Source organism: Buteo buteo, chromosome 3, assembly GCF_964188355.1.
Source record: "Buteo buteo chromosome 3, bButBut1.hap1.1, whole genome shotgun sequence".
Taxonomy (NCBI): Eukaryota; Metazoa; Chordata; class Aves; order Accipitriformes; family Accipitridae; genus Buteo; species Buteo buteo.
Genome location: NC_134173.1, coordinates 63,209,488 through 63,232,187, shown reverse-complemented (window position 1 = coordinate 63,232,187; position 22,700 = coordinate 63,209,488). Strand labels below are relative to the sequence as shown.

The 22,700-nt window shown below is 42.1% G+C and overlaps 1 protein-coding gene across 1 annotated transcript; it reads right to left on the bottom strand.

The window, feature by feature from the left end:
• Positions 1–1,311: 1,311 nt before the first annotated feature.
• Positions 1,312–22,423, bottom strand: SLC30A8 (solute carrier family 30 member 8). The gene is made up of 8 exons (XM_075024400.1): positions 22,344–22,423; positions 14,175–14,379; positions 10,110–10,248; positions 6,095–6,248; positions 5,389–5,578; positions 4,879–4,984; positions 2,461–2,595; positions 1,312–1,457 (listed from the first exon to the last, which is right to left on the bottom strand). Exons 1-8 carry the CDS (start codon positions 22,421–22,423, stop codon positions 1,312–1,314), a joined length of 1,155 nt encoding a protein of 384 aa, XP_074880501.1.
• Between the last annotated feature and the right edge of the window lie 277 nt (positions 22,424–22,700).

Here is a 22,700-nt window from a genome sequence, read left to right as displayed (position 1 = left end):
GGAGTGAGGATTGTGGAGTGGGAAAACATTACGTCTAGTTCTGCATGGAAAGTGAAGCTGCACTATAATGGGCAAGGGCAGAATTGTTTTGTGAAGAAGCAGTTGAGCATGCATTTTGAAATGCAACCCTTGTTTTTGCTAACAGGTGAGAGTTTAATTCGGTTGATTGGACAAAAACAGAGGCACTGCAGTGAGACCTGACTCTTTGCTCCCAGTTCTGCAGTAACCATTGCCAGGTATGCAGAAGAGGAATATTTAACACATCCTGTTAAGGAATCTGAGAATTAGCTGACTGAAAGGGAGGCACGTCCCTTCCCAGTACAATGAATGGCTGTGTGATATGCCAAAGGGTTTTTTAATTATCTAACTTCAGGGATGTAGCATTACTGGGTAACTCCCCACAGGCCATACCATGAAGGACACTAGATGTGATGTTCACAATGGCCCACAGTCTTTCCTTGTCCTAATTATTTTTTCCTTTTCTAGAAGCACCTGGTCTGTTTTACTGTCACTACCCAGTGGTAACTTGTGACACAGACACCCAAAAATCCACTACAAATGTTCCACCACAACATAACATGATGTAATGCAATACAAGTTATGGGTTGTCTTGATAGTAGAAAATACTGCCCATGTCTGGCAGAAAAGAGTTTGGCTGAGGGCTAGCTGAAAAATAGATAGGGCTAGCTAAAAACAAAAATCTATCCACCAAATGTGAATGGAGTGAATCCTCTTGTGATCCACACTGCAGAATATGGTGCACATCTGATACTTCCCTTAATATGCAGGAGGAGGAGTGTCTGCCAAAAGGCAGGGAAAGCACATGCCACCATCTCTTTCTTTCCCAGATCTCTTCATCCCATGTGCTAATTTAAATTTTCTCTTTTATCCTCAGTAAGTGTTGAGCTTTGCTAACACGAAACTTACATTTCATTACATTTTGTGATAATTGGTCTGCTGGTAATTTGAAGGTTGATTAGTTTTTTGTTACCTGTGATTACAAACAGGCATTCTTAAATGTTGCTTTAGTGCCAATCTGTTGCTCCAGTCAAGAATAATTTAGATACTTTCTCTTGTAATTGAAAGTAGCCGCTGATGGACAGGTAATCTAGCTGATGGATGGGCCTAACACATGTTCTCTCCTGGTAGATGTTACCAACAAATAAAGGTCCCTGCACTGCTTGCAGTGGCAGGGCTTTTTAGTTCAGTTAATTACCGTTTGTTGTTAATCAGTCACATACAACCAGCACACACAGCCTCCATTGACCTGTAAGAGGGGTGATCGTTATTTTGCATAGCAAACTGTTCCCTTTAATCCCTGGGCTCTTGACAGAAGAAGCAGTCTCGTTTCTGATCCTCTCCTGATTCAATCTGAATGGTGATGGAGTGGAAGCTGTAATGCTCAAACAGGGCTTGGGTAATATCTCTCAAAATCTTCTGGCTGTCCACTGCATCTGCTATAGATAGCAAGCAGAAAATAATCAAAATGCATATAATATAATACTTCAAAGAACAGTAAGTGTTTACTGACAGAAACTATTCACAAACTTCTAACAAGAAGTTTGTTTGGAGAAGTGTTTCTTGTCCTTCTTATCCTCCTTTCAGGAACATGCATGTCAGCAAAAGTTTGTTCATTCAAATGTGGTCGGAATATGCAATTTTGGCAAGAGCTGAGCTAAGAGTAATTACCAAAGAAATTCAGTTTGGCAGAATACTGGAGGAAAGCAGGAATACTTAATAAAGATTAGCTCATCCAGTCAGGGAGTAGCAACAGTGCCAAGTGATTCTGGTGGCTGATAGACCCACTCTTTTGGGGAAGCGAGGACTCCATGGAGGACTTCGCCTCTGAACCCATTCTTGGCCAAACACAGGTGGAATTTTTTTCTTACATAAATCTTAACATGTACAAAGCAAACAGATAAACAAGGAAATTGAGCTGGGTAGTGGACAGGTTGTCAACAGGGATAAGGACATTTAAAAAATATATTTTTAAAGATGAACTGTTCCCCTGCAGTTACCTCTACACTCCAAGCTATGCTTTAAAGATTGTTTTACAGCTAGAGATGCATCAGGAATGCAGTTTTGCCCTGTAAGTTTTTCTCACAGGGAACAAGAGTTTTCAAGTTTGACAAATCCACTCCAAAATCTATTTAATATTGTGAGAAAAATCCAGCCTAGGTCTAACTCTTCTAATTTATTTAAAATATATTTTAGTTTACTCCCTCTCTCCACAACCTCTGCAGTTTTCAAGTTTTGGGCTAAACAGAGGTCCCTGTTGTTTTGGCAAGATTTCTGGGAGGAGGATCTGAGAGCTTTTGTTGTTGTTATTTTTCCAACAAAATGATGACATTTGTTTTAACAAGCAACAAATATACAGTCAGTTGTATCCCAATCAGGAGAGACTGACCTTTACTAGGCAGCAGCTGAATACTTACTCCCTGTTTGCAGAAATTTACTGACCTGTGGCAACATGAGCAGATAGAACAGTCTGATTCATTGTCAGAGACCAAAGATGAAGGTTGTGAACAGACTCCACTTTCTCAACTGCTAAAATTCTCGCTTTCACTGCATCATAAGCAAATCCTTTTGATATTCCTTAAAAGGAGAAGTTGATGGGAAAAAAATATTTTGAAGAGATAAGAATAATGATTATCAGAGGAAAAATGCATCATGAACCTTTGTTCAGTTAGATGTATAAATTTTATAAAAATATTCAATGCTTTGGAAAACCTGTCTATTTCAGAGTTCACTGTGAAATTTAATCCTATCCCTTATTTTATACTTCTCCACAGAAGAATAAGACTCATGCATGTCTTAGGAGATACTCTGAGAGTCCAGTTTACATAGGGAAGTGAGCTAGATCATGTCCTAGTTTTGCACCAACGTCTTTTGTGAGTGCAGATTTTATGGCATTACCTGAGCACCTCTGAGGGATTCTGTCCTCAATACATTTACACAATAGAGAGGCATCTGTTTAGTAGAGAGGGAAAGACAAACATAAAGATTAAAATGGTTTGACTCAGGAATCTTTGATGAGATTAGATCCCAGGTCTAGTTATTGAGTACATCAGTGACTGTTTTCCTAGATGAACCTACTTACAAAAGATGATGATGGTGATGACCCTCGTTCAGGGTGAGGACAATTGTAATAGGGTGAGTTGCAACATGAAATTCAGATTTTAATGTAAATCCAGGTTTGACCAAAGAATTTAACTACAGATCTTCCCTGAAGTGAGACTTGGCAGTTTGGAAATGCAAACCACTCTATGCCCACGTGCACAGCTATGGTCAGCGTGCTTCACTTGGATCAGTAAACTGAAAAATATTTTTAATGCCACCAGTTATGAAGTATAATAATGATAAGCACAGTATTGGTTAATTTTGTCTGATAATTATTTGTAATCATTAATAACCTCAGTGTTGTATGCTTTGACCTATCTGTTTATTACAGGAATGATATGCTATATGGAGTACCGACTTAGTAGAACATGACACTGACATACACATGCTCTTTAGAGAAAACCACGGACAGTCAGTGCCTGCCTGACACAGTCAGTTGCAGGGGCTGTAGGGCTGGCACCCCGGGACAGACTGGATACGTGGGGCAATAGCCACCTCCCATACCAGCTCAAACATCCAATTTCTCTTTAGAAAATTCTGCGAACTATATGGTATTAGGAGGTAGGAAACTGGCTTTAGAGACCTCCCCAGAAGGACAGTGTAAAAGGGCTTGCTGCAGAGGGGATCAGAACATTGCCAATTTTGGCATGTCAGCACTGCTTATGGAAGCTGGGAATCACTGCTCTGAGAAAGAGACCTCCGAGGGTCAGGGGCTGCCAGGCCTTCCTGGTAGTTTGATTTTTTTCAGTAATCAAGAGATCTTCTTATTTTTTGGCAGCCGAGATACAGCCAGATGCCGCATTCTGTCTAGGTACACTTCTACACAAATGTATCTCTACCTCACAATCACTGAAAGCAAACCAACCCCAGAATGAAGCTTTACTGTAAAACAATATTGGAAATTTTCTTTCTTGAAATAGAAATAGGTGCAAAGTGAAAGAGAGAAGTAAATAGCCATGCAGACGGTCACAGAGTAACTTTTATCAATTCAAAACCTACACTGTTAGAGCTACTTTTCCCTTTAATTCTTATGTCTTCATAGCTGAGAAAGAGGTTGCATTATATTATTCAGTGTAAGGAAAGCAAAACCATGCATCTATGACTGCTCAAGTCATTTGGCCTTGCAAATCAAATGTTCAGGCCCGTAGCTGACAGGATTAAATATTGCTAAGCCTAGTCCTTCTTGCTGCTGATGTGCTGAGAATTGTCTACTCCCTTGCACCTGAACGTGACTGGAAAGCTCCATCAGCTTGCTTTTCTGGACTAGCGTAACTAAAAATCTTTTAAACTTCTGCCTCTTGCACTCAGCCTATTTCATAGACACAGTTCAAAGCACAATCTTTTTCTTTTCTTTGGGTTTTTTTTGGCAAAGACTTGAATTTCACATGGGCAAAGGAATTACACAATGAACAAAGTGAGTAGACATCTCATATGCCAAAGGGGTGATAAAAAGCAATGTTACACATACAACAAACAAAAGCAACTCATTTTTAGGAACACATTGGGAGTTCATTAGCAAAACACCAGTCCACAGATTTTTACGAAGACTGGCATATGTATAAATCTTCTGGTGCAATGGTGGAAAACAATTTTGATTAAAATTTTAACTAGGTTTAAAGTATGATCAGAATTATAAGAATATTGGAAACTGATACAGAAGTGTGCTATTATACTTTTGTCAGCGAGTATAAGCATTATGGAGAAAAAGAGAGAAAAACCCCAAAATATAACTGTATTGATTCTGGAATCAGGTCCTACCTTCCATTAACACAATCAAAATATCCCTTAAAATGGTGATGGTGGTTGCCAAAACAAAGATGGAAAACACAAATGTGCAGATTGGGTCAGCTATTTTGTATTCTGGCTAGAAAAATATGAACACATCACTTTGTTAATTTCATTATTGTTGGTTATTGCCATTTTTAATTAGTTAATCTCAAAGAATAATATATTCCATTCATCTAGTACAGAATGAGTGCTGGCCTCCTTTGCCTGTTAGGGAGCCTCAGCACAGGGAATGAAAGTGCTACAGATGAAGAAAGGGAGAGACACCAAAGTATCCTCCTTGCAGTTGAAACACCAAGAAGCAAGTGTTGCACGTTCAACAGCCATTTCAATTCCCAAGAATAAGTATAATTGTCTTTCACTAAATTACAATGTATATCATTAAGACAGAGAAAATATTTACATAGTACCTAGTGTCACAATGCTATGAAAATAACTGTTATCCTTAATTGCAAGGAAGGCAAGTGAACTAATAAAACTAACCTTAAAGAAGATGATAAGTGCGCTAATTAGCACACTAATACTCTGGAACAGATCTCCGATGGCGTGCACAAAGGCTGCCCGCAGACTGGCATTGCTCAGAGCTGCCTTTTCTGGAGGGGCCGACACATGTTCCCTGGCTTGTGCCCCATGGCTGTGCCCGTGGCCAGTCTGGTGCAGGATCAGGCTTAATCTGCAAGAGATGTAAAGCTGCAAATATCAGCAGGGTTACTGCATCTCTGAAAGCAGTGATGTCACACATGTCATCAATTCTTTCACTTCTGAATGCTGAAGAGTAAAATCAGGCAAATTAGGTAAAAAAGAGTGGATAAGCAGATAATTCCTAGGTGATTCAGTGTTTTTTACACAAACAAGAAAGTCTGTGAACAGGGGAATTAATGAGGCCTCATTTTCTATAGAGTTCTTGAATGTTCTGACATTTAATAAAAAGTGAGATGGAAATTAATCTTTTCCTGCAGTTTGTGCATTCATAATTTCCCTTCCCAGTGTGGCAGCTGACAGAAAGGAAGAAAGCAACTGCAACCTTCAATGAGAAGCAGGATTTCTTTTCTCTTCCCCTTTCCATATCCTCATGAAACTCATAAACACAATATTTTTGAGGCCAATATCTCTCTATCATTTTTTATTGAAATATAGCGGCAGGTTCAAGGTTCAAAATTTATATGGAGAGGAAACCAACATAACTTACAGGATGTTGACGAGCACGGCACAAGCAGAGGTAATGAGCATCACTGTAGCATCAATATCATAATCAGGGTGTAGCAGCCTCATGCTAGCCAAATATGTCAACACACCAGTCACCATCCAAATGATTACCATAGACATCAAAGCTCCCAGAATTTCTAGGAATTAAAACAATCTGATTTTAACAGGAGTCATAACAGAAATGCAAGAATTTTTAAGAGACTGATGGTAATAGTTCCAGGTTTGTGAGCTTTGTAGTCAGGATATTTACTTCTTGTGTGTTGGCAGCCTTGATGCTCACAAAGAATGGGCCAAACCCCTTTCTGGTCATAGCAAATCCAGTGGCTGCCCCGGGCAGCCCTCTGCGTGTGGTGGCCTGACCCTGTTCTACCTGCTCCTGCTTTCCAGTCTTGAGTTCATGCGGCATTTGGAGAAATTGGAGAGATGGAAAAGATAATTTGGGGAGTTTTGGGAGGAGCAAAAGGAGCTGTAATGGGAAGAGACCATAAAAGAGCAATTCTTTTACATCTTATGTAATTGCCTGACTCTGCCAGTATGATGTGAAGACCCCAGGAACCAGCCTTCCTTCCCCAACAAGATTATCTTGGTCACAGGAGCACAGGTTGGAGGGAAGGAGAGAGGCACAGCTCACCTGAACCCACTGGCAGACATAATCCCCTCCAATAGCCTCCCTTGTTCCTGCACACCTCTTATCCCTTCACACCTCAGAAAGGCAGTGACAGCCCCCAGCGAGGTCCTGCCAGCAAAACCTCTTTTTCCTCTCTCCTGGGACTCATCCTGCCAATGCCACAAAATCATTTTTGTGCCACCAGCAATGATGAGGACGAAAGAAGTTATTTTTTCCCTGGGGCAGCAAAATTTAATTTTGTCTCTATTGGCTCTGAGTTGGGCTCAAATAAATCCAGTCCCCAAGGCCACCTTTTATTGCATTGCCATAGGAGAGGTCTGAGGACGTTCATATGAACGTGCAGCATACTTTTAATACGATGTGGGACTAGTAATTGCCATGTGACTTGACTGGGTAAATGTGGCACTTTATGAGCACAACTGAGACAATACCAAGGAAAATGAAAGCTCACAGTAAAGTGAAAGGCGGTAGATAGCCAGAAAGAGCAAAGCACTTGCACAGACCTCCACTGTCAGTCCATGAAAGCAGCTGAAACTGAATGTATGATTTTGCATATATTTTTATGAGGGTCACAGCTTTTGCAGCAGTCCAGGCTTCAGATGCTTATCAAAATAAATATTTTATGTACAGCTGACAAATAACAAATGGAAGTGTACTGTCAGGGAAATCTAGTTTTGCTTAAAAGTAGATAGAGAGAAGCTAACATAAAGCATACCTGGTGCTTATATTTTCTGCAAGTTACAGGTTGAAACCCTGCAAGCTTGGCCCAGCTGAATGTGTTGATGGCTATGCTATCATTGGCGTGAAAGGAACCAACAGCTTTTCTGAACACCTGTATGAATATCTGCATGCATATGTGCGCATATTCCACAATGGAATATGTAAGAGGTCATCTTTACCTACATAGGTGAAAATACATATTACTTTTCAATGTCATATCTTAGCAAAAATTTAGCTAAGCTTACAGACCAGTTCAGTAGTCCTAAATGTTTAACTCAAGGTGTTCTTGGTTACATTTCTTCAGAATCACGAGCACTAACACAGTGCAGAAAATAATAGTGTAGAATTGTTCGGGAATCTCTGAATCATATCAGAGATGATAAAGAAATTGAGGTTGAAGAGAGCTTTCCTACCTGGAAGTAGGTCTGGCTCACACTATCAGTCTCATTCAATATTGTGCTTCAAGCCATGCTGCTGAAAGCAAGCTGCACACCCAAGGGATTGCGTTGAACTGCTGTCTCGACTGGTTCTGCTGCCTGGTTCTGGCTTAGAGGACAGGAGGCATTCAAATGGCTTCTGCTAAACCTAAGCCCTGTCGTACACAGTCTTTGTGTGACAAACCCTATCTATCAGTCTGAGCAAAGCAGTGAAAAAACAGCTTCCAGTGTCATGGAGGGCTGCAGCTGCAAGACCTTGGTAGTCAGTGCGCCGTGACTCTGCCACCCACCTGACTGACCTCAGCTACTCTATTAAGGCACCCACCTGCATATTAAACTGGAAATACAGCTGGGAAAATAAGCAAGAAGCAGCATAACTATCATGGAATGCAATTAAATAGCCACTGACATTCGACGCAAGGCTCTCTTTGCTACCAGCATAAAAAGGCAATAAAAGATTGGGTTTGAAGCTCTGCACTGCAATGACAAAAAACTAAAAAATCTAACAGACTGAGGGTGAAGCTACATGACGTGGCTGAACCTGCCAATGTCAGCAAGAGAGAAGTCTCTCTTTCACTTTTCTTTCTTCCCAGGCTAAGAGACCATAAACACAAAAAGTAATTATGGATCGACTGATGGTAAGTAGTTTGCTAAGGCTGCAAAATTCAGCTGTGTGTTGTCTACATAATTCCAGCCACGCTTCAGTCATGCTAAACCTCCCCCTCACCCAGCAGCCTGTTTCCAGCAAAGCTGGTAGAATATACTTAGGGAGCAATATAAAGATAGGATGAGTATGGCATATGTCTTCCCTGGTACAATCTGCAGCTACAAGCAACCTTGGCCTACAGACATCCTGAGTCAGAAGCCGCTTCTGGACCTTCATATTGAACATCCTTGAAGCATTTGTCACCTGAGTCCTCAGTTCAGGTGCATAGGTGTCTAGAGCCATTTGAGATTCACTGGTACTACCATGTACGGCTTGATATGAGGTGTATGGATGACCCACAGACTTCCAGAGTGGCAGCTGGAGACTTTGTGGAACATGTTAGGGCATTTCAAACAGCATTAATCACTTACATATAAGCAACTAAATTGAGCCCTAAGACACCCAGCACGGGATTCATTTCTAGACCGAGACAACTAAATTAATATGCCTACATGTAGGTGTGAACTAAGTGTCTAAGCTCCCTTTGTGGACAATGGACATCAAATTAATGGTGATTCACACAGCTCCCTGTTCCATTCACTGACTGGGAACACATCCTAGTTTATTAACTCGGAGTGTCTGGTGGCATTTGAGATGCCCTGGTCTTGTGCTTGGCATCCTGTGCAGCCTCCTGTGGGTCTCGTGCAATAGCTGCCATTCCCATGTGTAAGTCTCAGACACCCTACGGATGTAGCGCTAGACTTTTATGTTTAGGTAGCTGAATGGAGTCTAGATTTCTGTTGAACCTATCAGAAACTTGGACCCTGGGCTTATATGTGTTCATGTATGTGTAGACATTGATACTTAGGTGTCTAAATCTTGAACGGAAACACAAACCCAGAAAATTTTTCTCATAGTTAATATTTTGCTGGTGTCTTGTCTTTTGTAAAAGCACCTGTGTTTGATTGTAAGGCTTTTGGTATTAGGTGTCATCTGTAAATATATTGATTTTGGTTGAGGACAGAGAGCTCTAAAAACCTGCCAGTACTTCCATCTGATAAAAAACAGCAGTGATAAAGAGATATGCAGGGAGAGGATTTAGAAGATGGTAAATGTTAAAGGATCTCACTTTTCTACAAGAATAACATAATTTTTTTTAATTAATTATTTGCTTTATCATTCTATAAATTGAGTAGACCCTCATTTTTATGGGTATTGCTGCTTTTATGGAAACTTGTGTTTCATAGTAGATTGAGGACTTGGTCCTCCTCACACTCGGGTCACTGAGGGAAGTTGCTGTTATCTCAACCAGAGCTAGCACCAGCCCAAAACTATATTAAATTATGAACTGAAAGAGACGTTTGTGGCTAATAGATGACTGTGCTCTTTACTTCTTTGAAGCTCACTGGCTTGCTCTATTTGTCCTGTATCCTGGGGGCTTTGAGTGCATTAGTGCGCTATCTCTAAATATCTGCAGACCTTTGTTGGACATCAGAGTTTTCCAGTCCCTGGCTATGATGACCTCCCTTTCCCATTCCACATGTTCATACTGTGACACATTTGCTACCTGCTCGGTGCCACCCGAATGTTAACTGTTTGGTGGGAGGTTTGGAGGCAAGCCACAGTGAGAAGAGGCTGATCAGGAAGCTTGTCAGGTCCACCAGGATGTGTGCCGCATCGGTGATCACCGCCAGGCTCCCGGCAATCTGCCCACCTGTGTGAAACACGCGACCGTATCATGGCTCTGGTCAAAAGTTTGAGTCGACTAGATCAAACTCGAGACCTGCTTTGTTGTGAATCAAAGGGGACACTCAATTTTCAGTGATCATACACACAACTCAAAAGTCTTCTTCAAAGATAGTTTCATTTTGTACCTCATTCATGCAGTGAAAGGGATGAATTAATAGAAAGAAATAAGCTAAATTTCTTTGTCCGAGAGAAAGACAGTCCTAAGGACAATAAGAGCTGTGATACATTAGTGCTGTGGTTATATTACTATTGGACTGTTTTACTGTGACTATTTTAATATCAGATTTCTTCGTGAAAAGCAGTATTAGGGATCATGTTTCAAGTATACTCCCACTATCTTTTCATGGATCACTGATATTTTTATGTATGTGCAAAAACTCAGAGACTTAGCTTATGGTATTAATTTCCTGTTTGTTATAGGAAAATATGCATGTTCTTCCTGAGTTTTGGATGGCTGGATGACAAACTGTTTATTTGTCACAGGCAACACTAAAACAAGTATAAAAGGAAAGGTCCCAGTAGAAGAGCTGTGATAACTGACCATTTTGGTGAGAGCATAGAGAAAAATGTTCTGTTCACAGGACTAATCTATTATTTTGCATCTGTAATGCATGATTTAATTTTCCTGCTAGAGCTGGAAAAAATGAGTCTGAATGTCATTTTACTTTGGGGGGTTTTGGTTTCATATGAATTCTGAAAAAAACCCCAAACCCTAACCATTTTAGGCTATCTGAAACCACATTTCTTTTACCCAGTAAGCCAAATATCATTAATTTGCCAAATTCTTCTAACCATGTCTCAGGGCTAAAGGCAAATCCAAAGAAACTAAAAGATTGCTTTAAACTACCCCAGCTGCTGGTGTCTGTAGAAGACGAGGACCACAGACAGGAAGCTGTCCCGCCAACTTGTTAGAGCAGGGGAATCTTTTCATCAGAGTGGATATGTAGAAAAATGGACATGTGAAATAATAGAGCCAAAACATCTAGTTTCTGCATTTGGCAATATATTTCCATCCTTCATCAGTTGTTTAATTAATTTCAGCTCACCTGTTCCTCCTGACCACAACCCATATGAGAGTCAATGAACCCTGAAAAACATTGTAAAATGCCTCATTCAAACCTTTGACAAGATACCACTGCCAAAGGGACATATCTCTTGTTTCCTTATAGATGGAAAGTCTTCATGCCAGCAGGATGGACTGTCTGTTTAATTTCCTCCCATATGCAGAATTTAGATTAGAATACCTAATACTGTATGATTTGTCACTGCAGGAGAACGTATATTGCACATATAGGGCATATATTATTTTCCTCTGTTGCCTCCCTATACATCCCATTTACAGCTGCCTGAAACTTACTTCCCAAAAGGGATTGAGCATGACTGCAGAATTTGGGTGCATCTCATTCCTTGCAGTAAAATGAAAAATGCAACAGAATAGGGATTTCCCAGAGCATGTGCAGGTGTAAATGCATATAAACTTTTTGGTCATGACACAGCTCTTAGTCTTTCACTGTTTGCAGGTCTAGCTGTTTCTCAAGTTGGAAGCAATTTTGCATAGCAGAGGGAAGCAGGCTTGTCTGACAGTGCACAGATGTTAACAACCAAGGCATCAGCTATCTTTCAACAAACAAATATGTAGAGCACAGGCTGCCTGCAAAACCCTATTGCATTTTAGATACTGTATTTCCATGTTCTGCGGGACAGCATTACAAAAGCTTGCTTCTAGCCTGCTGTCTTTGAAGAATGTTGGCAAATTATTATTTTGTGTATTGTTGGCATAACTAATGCCTTGGGTGAGTTTCTGAGATATCAGTCTGCTTATCTTAGCAACCCAGTGAAGTCTTTACATTCCTTTTTGACATGAGGACACATGCAGGGTTTTGTCTCTCTTTCTAGTGCCCAAATAGATATAAAGTACTTTGAAATCCACATTTGGTTCTTAGCCACTAAAAATCGTTGGAAAGCACTTTTATATCAGGGTTGTACACAGGGTGTCATCAGTTTGACTGATATCTCCAAACCTATGGAGACTGTGATGGATCTGCATTAGAAGAAGAGAAGATAATTGTCTTTCGGAGGCAGTTGGTGCACTAGGCTCAGCCAACAGTGCCCCTTTTGGGAGAGCAGTAAGGGCCAGCACAGATGGTTTGAGCAAAAATATCACAGGAAAATTCTACGGATTCAAAGAAGCACAACTTTTCAACCTCTTTGAGAGTGGTGCAGCTTTGTTTCTTCTGTTTAGCATAATAATGCCCATGGAAGCTGTTTGCCCTTAAGAGGAGAAGGAAGGGGGGCATAATCCTTATTTTCAATAGTAAAGCTTGTGTAATAGTTATAGGCTTTTCTTGCTTTGTATCAATACTCCCAACAAGAGGCCTTTATGACTTACTGTTACCCACAATGGATGTTTATAGCTTTGTATACCACAAAACGGTAGAAATTGTCAGTCACTCAATGGTCAATCATCAGGCACAGGCAGTCTAGCCTAACGATTAAAAAAATTAAATGTATGGTTCATAATTACAAAAATCTCCATAGACTGCTGTCTGTAACTGCAGTTAATAACTGGTTTGTCAAAGTTTAATGGTCTGGAGCAAAATGGTCTTCAAGCCTGTTACTTAAGCTGTCACTGCAAAAAAGCTGTATGATTCATTAAGCAAAATGAAACATTTAGTTAACATATCATCTGTCCTTCCAATTATCCTCTAGCATTGCCGCATTCACCAAACTTAAGCCTACTGATTATATGGTTTTGTTAATAATGCATTACTTCTGGCACTGGAAATTACTGCATGGAGATTAGTGGTATGCACCGGTTTTCATGGGGGAAATGCACGTGACCTACAAACAACGGGGCTTCATGCAGACGAAGCGTGTGGGAGGGAAGAGCTGGAGAAGTCCCTGCTGGGTTTGGCAGGCAGGGGAGGAGGCAGATATGCAGCGGCTCTTTCGGTGCCTCCGCTTCTTACCTGTGGGGAAGACAAAACCTTTCTATTTCATTTTCATGGGTCTCCAGAGATGCTTAACTGGGAAAACCTGGGTTTCAAAGGCCTTCCTGGCTGATTTTTGTTACCTCCCCTGGGGGACATGCGGCAAAAGTCTGTGGGATTCCTCATGCCTTACCTTACCTCACCTCACCTCGCTGCAGAGGAGGGGAAATTAAAGAGCCAGGTGGGTATAAATATGACAGAAGCCATGCAGAGAACAGATCAGCGGGACAAAATGAAAGCTAATGCTCTACAACCAAGCCAAATACTTAAATTGGATATTGTAGGATGGGTCCAGAAGTGAAAGCTAATTAGACAGGGGGATAATCTTCCATTGATCCAGAGACACACCAGCAGGCCAGTTTAAAAGATAAACGTGCCCTGATATAAATACATTGACTTAGCTGAAGAAAAGCAGATGGTGAATCTGGCCCTGGATTTCCCTGGATTTTGTAAAGACTGTTGCATTTAATATCAGATCCTGCTGCTAGCAGCCTTCATCAGTGCCGAGGTCTCATTGGCCTGGATAAACATGTAAAATCTTTTAATCTTTTCCAAAAAAATGTAACCCAATTTATTAGAAACCTTTTGTGACATGATGCTAAGACATGCTAACCACTTTTAGCTGAGCTTAAAGACCTGGGAGAACAGTTCAGACCATTAACTGATCTTTGTATTCCTACCCAGATGCAATCCTTAAATGGATATGTAAAAATATTTTGATAATTTCACTTAAAAAACCCCCACAATTCTTTTAAAGGCTGGAGGCAAAGGAGAGTTATTTTATCCCAGGTGGGTTCACCTCAGTGCATCATGGGTCCCTGCTGTCAGAGTGAGTACAAAAGGGCATGAATACGGCTGTGCTGGGCACCAAACTGAGATCTCTTTGAGCAAACATACTCCCCTGTAATCTCAGCAATCATGAAGAAGATGCAAATTACTGATGCTACGCAGAGCTTCCTCCTGGCTTGGTGCTGTTCCCTTTTTCTGTTCTCATAGGCCTGTGAGTAGCCGTGACAGTGATACGCTGGATTAGCTTCAGTAACTTCTGCTTCCTGCTGCTGCCTCTCTTCATTTAAATTCTTCTGATGCCACCTCATCCTTCGGGATTGAAAGAAACAGAAGGTTAAAAAAGAAAAACCCTGGTTATATGTGTGTCTAGCCCTGCAGCCCCAGAAACTATGTAATTAATGCTTTTGAAGGATAAAAGCAGCGTTAGGAACAGTGGAGCAGGTCATAGAAGAGGCTTGCTTGCACAAGCAGGGCTCTGTGGGGGGGAGCTGCACATGAAATGACAGCTCTGGCTGTGTTTCCCAGCTCTTTGGGCTCTCCTACATCATTCAGCAGTCTCTGAAGCATAGGGTGACTTTCTTAGGCTGTGTATTTTATGCACACCATATGATTTTCAAAAAGTCGCACCTCATGCAAATAGTAACAAAATTCAGCATAGCATGGAGACAATTCTACCAAAAACCCCCCAGTTTTTTATTCCCAACAGCTTTGTCAGGAAGACTATTGGGAAAAAAAAAGAATCTTTTTCTCAATTATAATTGAATAAAGATATTTCTCACCTCTCTTGGCATGCAGAACTATTTATCTCAAATTTCCATGTATGTACAAAAACTATCAATTTTCCAGCATGGCCTGAGCATAGAAAATATTAACCCAAAAGTTTCAAAGGCACTTAAAAAATCAGAGAAATCAATTCTCCATAGTATGCTGACCCCTTTGTGCCACTGATTTCATAGAAAGGCGAGAAGTTCAGCAGAAGTGGCTCATTGAGCATCACTCCATCACAAGGTGATTTCCCAGCCAGATCTGCTCTGCCACAAAACCTCAGTGCTGTCCTTCTCAGGGCTCCTGCGTAGAAGATATGGGATGGGGGTAGAGAGGTCTGGGGCCTGCAGGAGCTCCTGGATGACCCTGACATCTGGCGCTTTCACTACAGCATCCCAGAGACTCCCCCAGAGGAGAGTCTAAGGTGCTTTGGTAACCAAGCATGTTCCCTCCTCCTTATCTCTCAACTGAGATGAGCTTAAATGGAAAAAAAAAACCCCTAAACCCTAAACCCTGTCCCAGGAGTCTTGACTGAAAACCATTATGTCTCTCCGGATACAACATTTGCTGCCACAGCTGCTCTGAATGTGATAACCCTGTTGGTAAAACATCCCCTGCCGTGTACTGAGACTTGTGGGAGTGCACTGTGTCATCAAAAGGTGAATTCTGCCCAGATGCACATACATAACATGCATATAACCATGTGTTACAGCTATTTAAGGCCTGTGTGTGCAGGGCTGTAGCCCGCAAGCCTACCCAGGCACGCAGCAAACTCCACTGCTGTTTCCAAGACTGAAATTAGCCTGGGGGCATGATGTGGGGCTGGGCTTCGCTGCCCCAGTAATACCAGCCTCCTTTCCCCCTTCTGACTAAGGACTTTCTTTTGCCACCAGGAAGAACTGTTTCTTCAGTTGCGTGAAGGAGACCCATGCTCTGGGAAGTACACGGATCCTGGTGACTTTCTGTAGCGTTTCTGCACTGTTTATGGAAGTGTCGAGATGCCTAAAATCTCACTAGAAAGACATCATGCTGGTGGCTGACAATCTGCAGGAGTCAATGTCAAGAAAAAAACTGCACTGGAATCACAAGCTTTTTCCAGCTGCCTTTTTGGGCAGCCTGTGTGGGCTGCAGCTGGTCAGTGGGTCCAAAGTCCCCTCAGGGCAGCACCCCACACCGATGGGCAAGAGGCGAAGGCAGCCCCAGAGCTGCAGGTGCCTCGGTCCCTCGTGTTCATCAGCACTGCGGAGGTACTGGGGAAAGGAGAAGAGCTGACCCACCTTGGCAGCCAAGCCTTGCCACCGTAGATAATCAGCGTGGGTTTGGTTTTGTAAATATTATTGAGATGTTCCAAGGATGCGACATGTTCCCTGAGTCAGCCTGTTTCTCAGGCAGGTTAGCACGTGGTCTCCGTTTGCTCAGTGGAGGTGACTGCATGTGAGGAGCTTGCGCAAAAGAGCAACTAATGCCTGACGCCTGGAGACAGTGAGTTTTCTTAGTTCTTTTGTCAGTGTTTTCCTTTATTATCCCCACAACAATAAATACATGGGAGCTGGGCCATCTGGGGAATGGGCTGCCCATCTGGCAGCCGGGGTCCCCGCTAGCCAGTCCTTCTCCAGTCCTTTAGTTTTACATTCATCAGGCTCCTCATGTGCACTGTGTCACTTATGTATCAATATTTTCCTGATGAATTGGACTCAGAAGGTACCACAAACTGATTCCTTCCAGATGGCTGAATAAAATACTGTAGTTCTCTCACTCTCCCCTGGAGATCAGGGCATGCAAGTTTTTCTTTCTTGTGATCCCTCTCTGGAGTTAACTTCCAATGCTTTTCTCTAGTTTGCATGTAAAATTAATTTCCCTTTAACTCAATTTTCATCAGCTGGCATTGAACGTTAAAATCATCTTAACGGCATGAGTCATGATCAGCTCAACAGCCTGTCAGGGCAGGGATGCCAAAATTACCCCTGCAGATTTCTGAGCCACCAAATCCTTTCCTTGCTGTTAACAAAATAGGTCGCTTTGTGATCCCCCTCTCTTTTTTAATCTTCAAGTCTCTCCATCGTCTAACAAAACCTCAGAGTACCACTGAGGGGTAGGAAAGCACTGTCCACAGATCTTGTTGAACAGATGCAAAAGCAAACAGAGACAGCGTAAACCCACAAATGTCACAGTTTTCTGTCTAAAGGGTACCTAAATAAAAGTGGCCTGGTTGTCAGAGGTGGTAAGCATTTGCTGCTCCCTTTGAACTTGCAGAGCAGCATCTGGCCCAATGAGTTAGGAAGACTCCTGCCAGTTCTTGTGCGTAACCATTATTTTTTTCTTCCAAGAGCAACCTGCCACTAATTAAAAGCATCTAAGAGACAGATTTATAAATGTGTGAATCAAAAGCTTAACGTGCAGAGATCAGCTCTGTCAAACCATAAACCCCTTTTGAGTGTGTTAGAGCAAGATGTAGCCTTTGAGCATCAGATCTCTGCACCAGCACACTGCATGCAGACTCCCAGATTAAAAAATAATCTTTTCTCCATTTCAAATTCTCTTTCCTTTGTAAAAAAGATAGTCAGGGGAATGTCACAGAAAGGGTCCTACTGAGTCATGCCTGGAAGGGGGGAAGTAGAAAATATTAATACATATTGCAGATTCCACACAAATCATTAGCAAGAGCTTTTGATTACAACTTCCTTTTGCTTGTTTTCACTTGATCTGTTGGGTGCCTTGATCTGCATGCTGATGGGAATAATTGCTGTCCTCCTAGACCATTATGAGATCCCCAGTCAAAAGAGCAAAATGTGGAAATGTGGAATCGCTGCACTTCCCACAGGAGATCATCTCCTTCACAAGGGAAAATAGTAATTTTTTGGTGCCTGAAAGGATAATGAAACTGCCTTTAGAGAAAAATTTATCAAAGCCATAGTCACCTCCCTTATGCTGGCACCACTCTGATTTCAACTGATGTACAAATCTTGAATATTTCCAAGTCATTTAAGACCCTGTTTATAACCTGGCTATCTGGAGGCTGGGAGGTGTCTGAACCAGAGCTTGTGTCTAATAGCCCTTTACAGATCTTTCTTCCACAAACCTGGCTGACTTGAAAGTGTTGCGTTCCACAGTTTAATTATGATTTGTGTAAAAATAATGCATACTTCGTTACTCTTAAGCTGTCTGCTTGCTATTTCAATTAGTTCTTGTACTGTTAGAAATAATGAATGACCATTCCCTGTTTACCTTCATCACATCATTCATGATTTTATGTATCATTGTTATACCCCTGAACCATCAATTTTCTGAGCTGGTATCCTAGTTATTCATTTTCTGTTTCATACCTCCTACCATCTCGGTTCTAATTTTCTTTCTGAGATGAAGTGGGCATAACTGAAGTGAGCGTAATGGAGAGAGTGTATGGCCAGTACTGGGCAGACACAGTCCTTTCTACAGGATCCTAATGTCTCCTACAAAGAGGGCAAAAGCAATGGGATGGGTTTTGCTGAGTCCCCTAACATACTGTGTGCTCCTGGGACCAGCTGGCAAGCCAGTACAAAGGAGACTTAACCACAGGGCCCACAGCTAAAACCCTTCAGAAGTCACAAGAAACACCTGAAGTTTTCCCAAGCATTGACTTCTGCAAAGCACAAGGAGTGGTGGAAAGCCTTTATTTGATGAGGACTCTTTGATCTCATAAGAGTTTTCATATTGCCTGCAGGAAGGCAGAAAAAGAAGAAAATATTCCCTACACCCTTGTTACAGAAAATCAATCTCCACCTGAAGAAATCATCTGCCAGGCTCACTTCAAACTTTTTGCCTATGGTATAAGCCTGGCAGACAGGAATCAGTTACAAGCCTAGGGCTTCACTGATAGGAATAACTATGGGTCACATTAATGTCCTGTGTTAAAAATTTTTATATGAAGATAAACCCTAAGGTTTTTACACATCTTTCCTGCTTTCAACATTGCCCCCCTGCCCTTTTTTTTCTTGTCTCTTGTCTCAGAGACAAAATAAAGACAAAAACCTTGAGACTAGAAGCCTTGAGTTTCACTTGTGTGATGGTATTCAAAATCCCACTATAATGACATATAAACAACATAATCAGAAATCCAGAAATCCATGCTGGATCAAGCCAAAATCTAGTTCACAGTGTAGCTGGTACAATCTGATGCATATCCACTGATTTATGAAGTGGGATATAGAATATTTCTGGTGAAAATTACACAGATCTATTGTCAACAAGAAATAAAATCATCTGGCCTGTCTTCATTAATGGAAACTTCAGGAATTTGGTCAAGACATTCCCTAGACTTTGATAAGTGGTTATCTAGATCACTAGATAGGTAATAACAAATAAAAAATAACATAACAAATGATTAATCATCTGAAGAATTTATCCTCTCCCACCACCACCATTGACTGTAAAAAGACCATAGAAAACTATCTTAGTCACCTAATTCAAACCTAGTTTAAAGAGAGATTATATGAAGCTCTCTTGCTATGACTTACAGACAACACTTTTTGCGTAAAGCAGGAGGTTCTGAGTGCTCGGCTTCAAAGCCTGTTACCATTATGGTTCATACCCTTCCTGGAGGCTGGTGAGAAGTGGTGTCTTACCTTGGACCAGTCCTGTGTAATACCTTTGTTACCTGGAGGAGGAGGTGGAGTGCACCCTGATCAAGTTGGCAGATGATGCCAACCTGGGGGTGCAGCTGATACATTGGAAGGCAAGGCTGCCATAAGCAGGTTGGAGAAGCCTTCTGAAATTCGACAAGGACGAATGCAAAGTCCTGCACCTGGGACAGACTTTTGAGATGACATCTAGAATATTGTGTCCAGTTTTGGAGTCCCCAGTACAGGAAGGATCAATAAACTGGCACAGGTTCAGCAGAGGGCAACCAGGACGGTTGAGGGCTGGTGCACTTCTTCTGTAGGAACTGGACTTGTCCAGCCTGAGCACCAGTTCGTGAGCACCTAGCAGCAGCCTGCCAGTTATTTTTGAGGAGGCTACTGAGAAGATGGAGCTTTATTGCTGTGCATGGAGGAAGGATGAGGACAATGGTCATAAGTTGAAACAAGAGAGATTCAGACTGAATATAAGTAAAAAAAATTGACTGTGAGGATAATTCATTATTGGAGCAGATTGCCCAGGGAGGTGGTGCAGTCTCCATCCTGAGAGATTTTTTTCAAGACTAGACTGGAAAAAGCCCTAAGCAACATTGTTTGAACTTTTGGCTGACCCTGCTTTGAGGGGGAAGTTGGATCAAAGACCTCCTGAGGTCCCTTCCAACCTGAATCACCCTACAAGCCTACAGTGACCTGGTTTTCAGAGAGCTCAGTTAAAGCCCACGCCCTTGTAAGCACTTCAAGTTTGGCATGAGAAACCTCAATGCATCCAAACCCGCTAGTGACGACAGACAGGCCTGGCATGTACAAAACACTCTCCCCCACAGCCTTGTGTGCAGGGAAAGGGGTCTGTTTTCAGGCTTCCTACTCACATGGTTAAGATAAAACCAGTTTTGTTCCCTGTGTATTGTAATAATGGCATTTATTAAACAGAAAGAGCCTGGGGGATGGCAAAGAAATAGGCAATCTATGTGCAAAATAAATTCTGCTGAAAGCATTAGAGCTGTTCATTAAGCCTACACACAGGGAACGGAAAAATGTGGTAATTTATACCAAAGGCTAAGATGAGCTTATTGCTACTGATCGGCTTAAGACACCTGAAGCTGGGCACACAGCTGGTCTGTGCAAGCCCAAGCCCAGTGGGCTGCATCCCCCCCACCCCGCTGGCGCCGGACCCCTGGCTGGCACCCCGGGTCGCTGGGCTGCCAGGGGAGTGGGGAGAGGGCTTCCCCTGGGCTGCCAGCTCTTCCCTCAGCCCCTGTTTCTGCTTACTGCTGGGATGGAGCAATTAGGTCGCGCAGTTCATCAAATTTCACCTGGCAAAAAAAGCGGAGGGGAGGTGCAGCACAAAAGCCACGTGCCCGGACGACAAGTTGTCCTCCTCCCGGAGAGCTGCGTTCCCACTGCCATCACTCAGCCGCCTCAGCACTTCTGCCTCGGAGCCCTCCTGGGACTGGCCCTCAAGCTCGGGGCCCGTCGGACATACCTGCAGCCATCAGCCCCACAACTGCGATTGCTGCAGGGATTCACCCCAACTAACTTCAATGCTAAATTCAGAAGTAATTATCAGAAAGAAATCAACCCCTCTAGAAGGTGAGTCAGCTCTCAGATGGGAGGATCAGCTGCGGAGGATTATTGCCCCCAGTGTGCATCCCACCCCTCTTCTCACTGGGGATATTCCCTGTTGCCGGTGATCCAGGGAAAACGAGGGTTTCTTCACGAGGCAGCCTAACAACTATCCCTGTCTCAGGGCACCCTTCCCCGCACTGTGTAAAGGGTTTGTCCAGAGATGTCCTTGTGTCCAGAAGTGGCAAGGGGCCAAAGGACCTCAAGCACTGAAGCTGTGCCCATAGAATTGCAAACTATCAAAAAAGCTCTGAGAGTCTTCAGTAACTAAAACGAATTGCAGAATTATATGGGATCTTTTTAAAATATAAATATTACCACAAAAGTCATTTTGGACAGTGCCATGTATATTTATGGAGCCATGTAATAATATTTAAATAATAACCCAGACACTCAAATGACTAAAATACGATGGCAGTGACCCCAGTATAAGAACATGGAGACACAGATTTCCATTTGAACTGACAGTGTTTACGCCAAGTTTCTGTCCCACGCGTTTTAAGAGAGCCAAGCAATAAATAAACTGAAAACCAGTGAGATAATGGAAATGTCAAGAGGTGCTAAGCTGTTACTGAGCAGCTATTTTCTTTTAAAAATACTTGCTGGTCTGAGTCAAGAGGAAGAATGAAAATAAGTTCAACTGCAAAACCATTTTGTAATAGACATTTATGCTCATTTTTTAACCCAAGCTACAGCATATCATATGTTTTCAGAGGGTCTTTCCTCACTCAGGCAAGCATTTACTTACAGGACCTCTGGCACATCAGAGGTACATCAGCTCCAAGTCTGATAGACTATCCACATGAATAAAGTCTTGCAGGACCAAGTCCTTAACAGAGGTGCATTTCTTTCCTACCAGATAATTTAGACATTCAAGTATGAAAGAGGCTTGAATCAAACATGGTGTCAATAGCACTAGTATAATTCAGTCTAAAATTGCAGCCTAATCCATGAGGTTTTGCATCCTACAATAAATCTACTAAGCTTAAAAAATACATAGCAGGAGACACTTGCTTCAACACTAGATTGGTTCAATCCATCACAGATGCAGACACATCAGGCTGCTGTCTAGTAAATGCATCAAACATTTAATAAGAAAGTTTGGGAAGGAAAAAATCAAAGAAAACATTCTGAAAATAGTGAAAGATGTTCCCTGTACACACTATGAAACTCCCCGTACTTTGACTTCTGCAGCCCATCTGCAGATCGGTGATCTCATATTGCTCTCAAAGACAAAGCAGTGGCAGTGAAGGAAAGGGAGAGTTGTGTTACCTGTCTAGGACCAAGGAGTACTTCTTGGTGTCCCTCTCACTCACAAGGCAAGCTCTTTCAAGACCCTTTTTGGCAGCCATGAGGAAAGTCGGTGAGGTTTTGCTTGGGTTTTTTCCTCCCTTAAACTCTCTTTTCTCTGTTGGAAGCGGATTTGGGTAAAAACATCCTCCCGACTTAGGCAGAAGTCTCTGCCAAATATTTTTAAATGAAAAGGTTTTAATAATCTTCTCAATAAACCCACTGCGAGAGAAAGCTGCTTTCCTAGTGCTGGTGGCGTCACTAACATGCCAACCAGCAACTTGCTGAGCGAGTCAGATTGGAGGTTGCGGGCCTCCTTCCCTGTTTTTCTTTTTTTCC